The sequence below is a fragment of the Gossypium hirsutum genome, chromosome A10, assembly GCF_007990345.1.
Source record: "Gossypium hirsutum isolate 1008001.06 chromosome A10, Gossypium_hirsutum_v2.1, whole genome shotgun sequence".
Classification (NCBI taxonomy): domain Eukaryota; kingdom Viridiplantae; phylum Streptophyta; class Magnoliopsida; order Malvales; family Malvaceae; genus Gossypium; species Gossypium hirsutum.
In genome coordinates, this window is record NC_053433.1 from 88,038,471 (window position 1) to 88,048,525 (window position 10,055).

Genomic DNA, 10,055 nt, shown 5'->3' on the forward strand with positions numbered 1-10,055 from the left:
TATATACATTTATATATATTTTTAAATGTCAAATAGGATTAAAATAATAATAATCACATGCCTTGCAAATAAACAGGAACTGAATCGCAATATTTTCAAATAAAGCTTAAAAACATAGGTATCAAATAATATTACAGAAATATTTTAAACTTTATAATTGAATCTATTAATTCGAAAATCACCCAAATTTTTTTTAAATATGAATTCAAGATAATAAAAAACTTTAATATAAATCTTCAAAAAACAACATATATATCCGAAATATAAAACCCATGAAATTTCATGAATAAATTATTCAAATGAAGAACCTGAATCAATTCCCAATGATTCGACATGACGAGGCTCTGATACTACTTGTTAGATTTATAAAATAAATCTAAAATATAACTTAATAAATCAGGATCTGTCATGTCAAATCATCAAGAACAAAACTAGATGAGGAAGCGTACCTGAATCAATGGATTCCTTGAAACTTTTTAGATATTAGGGATTTGATCTTCCAAATTAGCACACAAGAAATTCAAAGAATATCTGCTCTCTCTTTTCTAATGATGGGATATTAGAAAAGATATCTTGTGTGTAATTTGGGGACCATAACCCTAATATTTATAACCTTGGTATATTAGTTCTAATTAAATTCTAATTAGCCCATCATTAATTAGAATTTGATTAGAAGAGTATTTACACATATTTGACCCATATTTTATTTAATAATTAAAAGCGCAATAAAATTCTAACCAAATTAGATCACTTTTAATTTCTGCTAACTTATCATGATAATAAATAATAACATGTAATTATTCTTATTATATATGTGATGTCTAAATTTTCCAACACCAAAATCTTAGACATGATTTTTTTGTATATGTTGCTGCATAGACTTATAAGTCTAAAGTCTGAAACAATAGGAGTTCCAATTTTGGAGAAATCTCTTTTAACATTTTATTTTTGTAAGAAAGTCTCATAAAATTAATAATATGCTTACCCATGAATTGTTAATTTTATTTTAAAAGATTGCTTGCTTTCCATTTGGTCTAGGAGAATTTTTTTTTTTTTTGAATTGAGTTGAGACTCAAAATAATACCAAAGTATAACATAAAAGAATAATGAGACAATTTGGGGCAGCTTGAAGTATAAAAGTTCCCATGCCCAAAACCAACTACAATATGACACTCCAATGTAGGTGGTAAGTGGTAACAGTATAAAGAAAATACAAAAGATTATTATTCCACCCAAAATTACTTCACATAATATGATTTTCCTTTATATCTTTATTGATCTATTTTATATAAAAAAATAAATAACACATAATATGAGTTAGGTTAGCGGAATTTAGATTTTAAATTTTGAATATGGTGGTATTGACTCAATTAAATAATACCAATTCAATAACATATATAATGAATCACACTTTTTTCCTCAACAACTTGACACGCCCAATATCTTCCCAGACTTCAATTTTCATAGATAGGTTCAGAACTCTTGCTAGGGTTTGTGTATCTCTTAATTTCTATCTGACTCATAACATTAATAAAAATATAGTAAATTCATTAGATATCGAATTTTATTTTAAATTTATTCTAAACTTTAAAATATTTTAATTACATTTTTCAACTATCAATGTTATATCAATTAAGTCATTACATTATTAAAATATTTAATTTAATTATTAAATGACGTGTAAATCTTATGTTATATAATTTAAAATAAAAATTTTAAAGAAAAATAAAATTTTATCGCATAACATTTTAAATTTTAAAACTAAAATTAAAATTAAAAAAAAAAGATTAGACATTAGTTTTGTAAAAGCCTAGTAAACCTCAAAACCAATAGTTTTACGACCTTCATTTTTATAATATTCATCTGTTTTTTTTTTTAAATTTTAAGGCATCGATAATTTGAGATGCAATTAAAAAATTTTAAAATTTAAAGACCAATTTAAAACGAAGATCATAGTTTGAGATGTTTTGTTCAATTAACTCAAAGTTATTTTGCCAACTTACGCTGCAATCTGAAACCATGACCTACATAAATTTGCTTTTGATTAGTTGTTTAGTCAAGGTTTAGAATTGGATCCCAGAATCCCAACAAAAGGCATGTAAGTGTGCTTGAAAAATATACACTAAGAATACTTTGAAATTAGTGTTGATGCCTTTCTACTTTGCAGCAACAACAACAGTAAGGGTGAAGTATAAACCTATCAATCAAGGATTGAAAAAGAAAAAAGAAACAGAAAAACTAATATTAGCTCGTTAACAAAAATTGAGTACAATACACAACACAATGCTTTTGATCCCCCAACCCTACCACCCCCATTGTAACAACATATAGTTAACGTTAAAGTGGGACTCCAAATGGGGTAATTGGATGCTGCATTTTTTTCTTCTCCTAACAAGGCACTCAAGTGATGAACATCCTTTCGTCCACAGGAAGTTATGTCCCATATATATGTCTCTGAACTGGGGCAGTATCAAAAGATTTAACTACTTCCATCCATGGTTTGTCTACCATCAAGATGGAATTTTTAGAAAGGTGTCCAATAAATAAAACTGGGTCTCTAAAACCAATTATCTCAAAATTATTTTTTCTACTAGTATGTTTTGACTCTGTTTGACGACCATCTATCAACAAATATTTCAATTTCTTATTGGTGATAGAGCCTTGAAGCTTCAACAATGCTTCATGTACCAACTGACTTTCATCATCTTCATCTACTGCCTTTCCAAAGTCAATTGAACACATTGCCCTGCACTTACAAAATTTCATCCATTAAAATGCTTAATGATAAATAAATATATAAGCACTCATAAAATGGAATTTTTCCAGGCCATGCAAAATGATAATAATTCAACTCCATGTCTCCCAACTAAGTGGTTAAACTCAAAGCATATGCCTTAAAATTATGGAAGGACCCTAAATTTACCACATCTCCAAAATGCCTAAAGCAATTAAAAGAAACAACACTTTATCTGCCCCAAACATGTGGCGGTAGGTCGTCAGTTTTAAGATAACATGTTAGCAAAATAATAGCACACATGGGAGTGGAAGGGCCCAGCAGGCAACCGAGACTGAGTGTAAGAACCATTGCTGGGAAGGAAGTAAAGACTCGTGATAAAACAGCACAAATAAAGCACCTATATGCGTCAGGTGTGCCCTAACTTGGTCTTGTTATCCACAATGGTCAGTATATATATTAAGATATGGCTACAATGGCAACGCAAGTACAAAAGGACATGTTAAATCACTGCAGCATCATGAAGCAAACAGTATAAGAATAGCACCTTGCACTGTAAACAACAAGAGATGTCGATTTTGATGGATGGGAGGATGATGAAGGGCAGAAAGAGAACCCAATAACCTCCCCAGGAAATTCTTGGTATCTTCTAGGAAGAGTGAATGAATGCTGCATCGACCATTCTCCCAACTGTCTAGCTTCCACATCAAATATATAGAATTGGTTTGAGGAAGTTGTGATAATAAGCACGTTATTTCTCTGAGGAGGAAAGCCACCGGCAGTAACAGAGGCACCATCCAATCTTGATATAAACCAGTGTTGCCTAGTCCAGAGAAACAAAGCTTAATCAAAAGGAAAACAAAGCAATGAAAAATCATAAAAAATTCAACCTTCCTCATCTCATAGACATTAATGATTAATCATGTATTTGAAATGGCATTATCAACTAGACAGGTATTAAGTACTACCACTTTAAGAATTGTCTCAAATGTAATTTCTTACCTTAGTATCTCCAGATTGAATAAATATATATCTCCGAAGCAGTTGATAGCAGCTAACCACTGGTCATCAGAACTTGTGAACATTTTTGTTATGGGAGGCTCACCAGGGGGTCCTTCCTTCTCATGCTCCTGACGACAAGGAATGAAGGTATGCAGTAGTTTCGAGCTGTCCAAATCCACAACCTACAAAACCAAGAGTACATTATTATCAAAGATCACAGAAATGCAGTTTCTGAACTCGCATATTCTATGTTTTATCGAGGTTATTATCAAAGATCAAAGAGTAAGTTATTATCCTTGTCTGCTCCATTCATTAAGATTATGTTACAATAAGCAAGTATACTAGGTTGGGTGCACATTAACATAATTAAGATTATGTAACATGCTTGAGTAAAATGTTATAAATCCGACAAAATAATGTTTCAAGAGGTGAAATCTGAATTTCCAAGTTGGACGTTGAAAATCTTTGCTTAAGTAAGCCACTAGAAAAGAGGTGAAAGACTAAAGTTGTTTCAGTGGATGGAAATACTCATTCCACTAGCCTAAAAATAAATAAATAATGAAATAGGTAATTTAGGGTAAAAATTGACAGTTTAAAAATTACAATAAGGATAATACATTGAAAGCCATGAAGGTAGAGGCTTACATAGATCCTTCTATCATGCCCTGCTATCAGCAACCGTGACCCATCAGAGGTAAAAACCATAGAATGTGCGGATGGAAGTTTTTGAGGAAGTTGCCTTTTACTAATGGCCCATGTACTTTTGCCAGCTTGCCTACGTAGTTCAAATAGACTAGGTCTAATGATATCAGAATAACCAAAAAACTCCCCTGAGTTAGACATTGCACTGCAAATGATTTTTCGACCTGCCTTACTCTTAACCCGAGCTACTATATTAGTGGTCACCTGACCACCATATGGGCCAGAACCCACATCAGGAGCATTAACAGAGAGTACATCTAACCAACAAGAAGCCTGAACAAAGAGAAAAGAAGTTTGGTTGAACCTTGAGCCAGTGACAAGTTGTATTGGAACTCTCTGAGGTGCAGGGCAAATATCATGTGGGGAGAATCTAGTGAACTCCATAGCAGAGTAGGCAAATAGCTTCGCATCATCACCAGCAGAGACAAGCATGGGAACTCCAAAATGAGCCCATTTACCATAACTAAAATCGAGGGGCTTCTTCTCCCGAGTTCGAATTCTTTTTACTTTTTTCCTCTTTTCGTCTTGCAAGTCTTTTGCCTCATCAGATAAAGAACCTAGAAATTAGGGGGGGAAATGTTTAAAATCAAGAAGTGCATGAATTGGTTAATTGAGCAATAAAAATGAAAGCTCAAAATTTTAATGAAATAAATCAAACAATATATAGACAAGGAATCAAAAACATGAACAGACCTTCAGAACATATAGGCACTGCCATTGTCAAGGCTCTGACATCATGGGTATGAGCCCTTACAGAACCAACAAACACCCATTTCTTCAACATTTCATAAGAAGATTTGTCATTACCAGACTGAAGCATCTCACTGGAAAGCTTATAAAGAATAACCTATAAAATGTTACAACACAGTACGCATTAGTGAGAAGGACCAAGATTAAATTTAACAATATGATGCAGATGATTTCAATAAAAAAAAGCACATAGGTTTATAGTAGAAAAAGAGAAAAATATACAACTATTATTTTCTTTCCTTTTTTTAATATTTTGGCCTTAGAAGAAAACGTGCATAGAGCATACCCCCCCCCAAAAAAAAAATCCACTCATTGCCATTCATACCTGTCCATCAGACCCAGCAGAAAACACCCTGGTCTGCCTTGGAGATGCTGCCAAGGCATTCACATCACCTTTGTGGGTGGAATGTGCCTGAAGAAGAGTCCCATTATCACCATTCCAGAACTGAACAGATCCGGTGCTGTCTGCACTAACAACAGTTCCGCACCTGAATTCAACAAATAAACCAACTATGAAAACGAAGCGCATTAACCATTGATAATGCAACAACCATAGATATTTCACCAGATTATGCAACTATGTGCACGATCAGTTGAGATAGACAATTCAACATGTACCTCAAAGAAAGTAATGACCATACACAAAGCTCAGGCCCACTTCCCAAACCTCCAAGACCTACTACACTTCTGAAAATTTCATGACCCAAATCAGCATTCCAGCATCTAATTAACCTGCAAGAAAGTTAGCACAGATGTTACCACACTAGACAAGATTAGATTCAATAAAATAAGAGCAATTTCACTGTAAAGCATGCACCATCAGCTCATAGAAGTGGGGATAGCAAAACTATATCTGTCTCACGGATTTAGCATTCATCTACTCCAAATGGTGAGTTGTTTTTTTTTTTCTGAAAGTGGAGATGGGCAATCGAGTGCAGCAGTTTCAGAAAAAGCTTGCCCCACTCCTCACCACCTTTAAAATTAATATTTTACCCCTAAAAATACTCTGTATCCCTTTTATACTTTTAGTATATATATTAGACATATGTATACGTACTTAAATCATATGTATACAAATCTTATATATACTTTCATTATATAAATGCATGTTATAAATACTAATGGATTATATCATGAAAGAACTATTACAATTTACACAATATTTACTTAAAAATAACTAGTAAAAAATGGGGTAGAGCAGTGAAAGCAGTGTGGAGCAGTTATTAATGTAAACGCTATCCATCGGGATGGATATTTTCAAAATCCATGCAGGACGGGGGCAGAAGTGGAAGAGCCAATCCCCACCTCCACCCCACTACATTACCATCCCTAGTCCCTACATAGGAGTACAGTGGAATTGAAATTAATGATATAAAATCAATCAAAATGAGAAATTAATAAGCAAGCATTCCCAGAATTATCATATTACCATATGAATAAACTGTTGTCATAAAAGAACATGCAGCATATTCACTTAAAGACAAACTTACCCATTGCTACTCCCTGAATATATCCTGTTTGAGTCATGACTCCAGGTCACACTTAGAGCACGTCCTGCAAATAGTATTAGCACCTATAAGCTCCGACTAAAACTAAAAGCAATAACCTTGGAAGAATTTTTGCTCAGGTGTAGATATCTCACCACTAACCCTAGGCAATGATTTTTGGTAGATTAACTTATCAAGATCAGAAATAGTGTACATTCGCACAGCTCCATCATCACAAGCAATTGCTACACGTCTATCTTCCATAACTAGTTTCTGATAAACTTGTTCTGAGTCTGAAACATCTCCACTTTCACAGTTTTCATCATCATCAGTATCATTGCATTCATATTTATCATTCAAATAACCATTTCCAAAATTCTGAGACCTAGTCTCTTCATGAGTTGGCAGTCTATTAATCGGTGCCACAGCCATCTGCCAGATTGAAACTCCAATTGACTCTAGCACAATCTGCATAAGGGTTTAATAACATAAATAAACAATGAATACAAGATAACTTCTATTCAAAGCTTCTTGCACACTAGAAGGGTAATGTGAAAGAAAGGAAGAAAGAAAGAAACCCATTCAATGGGAGTCTATCAACAAAATCTACGTAACCATATATCACTCTCATTGAATCATAGCAGTATCTCATACTTCAACCAACATAAACAATTAAGCCTACAACAAGGCAACCGGAAGAAAATGATAAGAGAGGGACTCAGAACTCGGGTACAATCTCATTATTCAAAAAGGCCATAAGTAATTAATATAAATGTTTCATTGAGGTTGGAGAGGTTAGAATCATCCAATAAACCCCGTTGGATTTAACCAATAGGTTAATACGACAGAGAATACCACAAATGGCAAAAGCGAGGAAAAATAATGAAAAGTAACCTTCTGCTTCAAGTCGAAAAGATCCCATTCCGAGACTGAGCCATCAATACTCGAGGAGAACAACCTGCCAGGAGACGGGCCTTTTGAACCAACGCAACACCACACCAGCGAGGAAACTCGACAAGTAGAATCCCCATGAATAGTCTACACAAAGCCACCAATAAATTAAACTGAACTAAAACGAAAAAGATATAGTAATAACATGGAAGAAGAAAAGTTGAGGGTACCAGCTGCTTATGCCAGCCAACAGAGCCTGGAGAGACAAGCCAAATCTCGAGGGAGCCATCCTCACGAGCGGCCGCAACCTGAGAGTCGTCGGGGCTGGTAGCAAGGGCGACAACCGGAGACGGCTTCCAGTCGATTGAGCTGGTTCGGTAAGCTTTGGGGAGCATTGTGGCTGGGGCGGCTGCAATCCTTGGAGGCCAATTTCAGGGTAGAAAGCAGTAAATAAAACTCTAGGCGATGCACAGATGTACATATATATACCTAGTAGGAAACCTCCGATCTAATATTATAATATCATTTAATTAATGCATTATGACTTATTTGACCTTCTAACTTTAATAAAAAATCATTTTAGTCCTCATTTAGTTTTTAGTCTTTTTTAACTTTAAAACATCTAGTTGTTGATGTGACATACACATGGTTTGTCATGTGAATACTATGTTAGTAATTAATTAAATTTTAAAAATTTTAAAAAATCTAATATAAATTATAAAATAATATTTTTTTAATCTTTTTAATTTTAAAAAATAAATTAATTACTTATGTGACATACAAGTCAACTATCACGTGGATGGTCATTAAAGTTAACAGCTATTAACTTTTTCACCTATTTTGGGTGATCTGACCAACAATACAAGTTAAAAGGTTATTTTATATGAAAAACTAAAATTGACTTTTTCAAAAAAATTGAAGGGCCAAATGAGTTATTATGCCTTTAATTAATATTATTTTATATCTTTTTTACTAATAATTTCTTTCTAAAAAAATATTACTCTTTTTTAAAAATTTTGATGCCAATTTTATAAATATTTTTTGAAAGCTATTTCATGATAGATTTATAATTTTTTATATTTTTTATTCAAAAATAGATGTTAAAAATAAAATTAGAAGTTAAAATGTGAGAAGCTCAATCCAACAGAGTCCCATTCATCGAACCACGAGTAAAATGATAAAAAAAATTATATTAGGTTTTTATTGACATTGATATTAAGGTTAATCCTTAAATAACCATTATTCTTTATCCTTTATAAAAAAAATAGTAATGAAAATGCATAAACGTATAATTTTTTAATAATAAAAATTATTTGATTTTATTTTCTATTAATAATAAAAATATTTTATTTTCTATTGGTTCACTTATCTTTATTTAAATTTAATTTAATTTATTATATTAGTAACATTCTTATTTATTTTTATCATAATATTAGACATTAACTTAATTACTATTTAGTAATTGTTTTTTAGGGTAAACTATAAGGATACTCACTCAATTATGCACTTAGTTCTATTTTAATTATCCAACAATCTTTTTTCATTTTAGTCACTTAATTTTCGAAATTAAATATTTTAGTCACTCTTCCATTAGTTGCCATTAACTCAATAACGGAAGTCTGACATGGGCTTTTCTTATTAGCATAATAACAAATTTAGCCCTCCAATGTTACACGTTCTATTAATTTGGTTCCAAATCTAAAAATTCAACAAATTTAGCTCTTAATGTTTACAAAACTTGTCATTTTAGTTCTGATTCTAAAAAAATTCAATATATTTAGCCCTCAACATTTACAAAATTTGTCAATCTAGTTCTAATTCTAAAAATTCCAAATTAAAAAGAAAAATTTTAAAATTTCATTTTTTGATAAAAATTATAAAAAAAACTTCAAAAATGTAAAAATTATTATAAATAAATAAAACACGTGTATTAAAAAATAAAAAAATACAAACAGAAAAGAAAAAAGATATTAAATTACTTTAAAGCTTTCCTTCAAATAAATTTAGGTTTTCCATCAACTCGCCCATGGATCTTATTGGATGTTGCTAGTAGAAGTCAGGCTACACGTTAGCTTTTCCCATTAAAATAAACAATGCTCAACAACTCCGACCATAACCTTGGAATCCAAAATGCAATTGGTATACGACCTCCATAAGCCCTACATGTGTTCTTTTTCAAGAGGACTTGCAACATCAAGTGGTTCCACAATAAGCCCAACGAACCTCCGTAGGTGGAGCGCATGGAGTCTCGAGCCCATGGATTGTTTAACCATCCTAAGATATCGTGACACCAACCTATGAGGTCACATCACCGCCCCTATAAGAAAACATGATATGACCCTGTTGCTAGTAAGATCTTGACACGTGGCATGTATCTACCTCCTGTATATAAACCTTCCCATTGTACTGAGGAAGGGCAATAGAATAGAACATTCCATCCCTTGATCATCCTTTCACTCTTACTCCCAACCATTCTCTCCTTCTTTAAA

At 32.6% G+C, this 10,055-nt stretch overlaps 1 protein-coding gene across 2 annotated transcripts; it reads right to left on the reverse strand.

Annotated features, from left to right (window-relative positions):
- Window positions 1-2,228: 2,228 nt before the first annotated feature.
- Window positions 2,229-8,056, reverse strand: LOC107896835 (WD repeat-containing protein PCN). 2 transcript variants are annotated; one of them, XM_016822125.2, is made up of 12 exons: window positions 7,797-8,021; window positions 7,570-7,713; window positions 6,831-7,143; window positions 6,679-6,742; window positions 5,807-5,920; window positions 5,514-5,676; window positions 5,132-5,285; window positions 4,743-4,995; window positions 4,382-4,511; window positions 3,737-3,918; window positions 3,282-3,557; window positions 2,229-2,746 (listed from the first exon to the last, which is right to left on the reverse strand). In XM_016822125.2, the coding sequence occupies exons 1-12, from the start codon at window positions 7,959-7,961 to the stop codon at window positions 2,434-2,436; spliced, it is 2,271 nt and encodes a 756-aa protein (XP_016677614.1). In that variant the 5' UTR covers window positions 7,962-8,021; the 3' UTR covers window positions 2,229-2,433. The 2 variants fall into 2 exon arrangements, with proteins under 2 accessions (XP_016677614.1, XP_016677613.1); XM_016822124.2 differs by having other exon boundaries at window positions 4,382-4,995; window positions 7,797-8,056.
- Window positions 8,057-10,055: the final 1,999 nt, after the last annotated feature.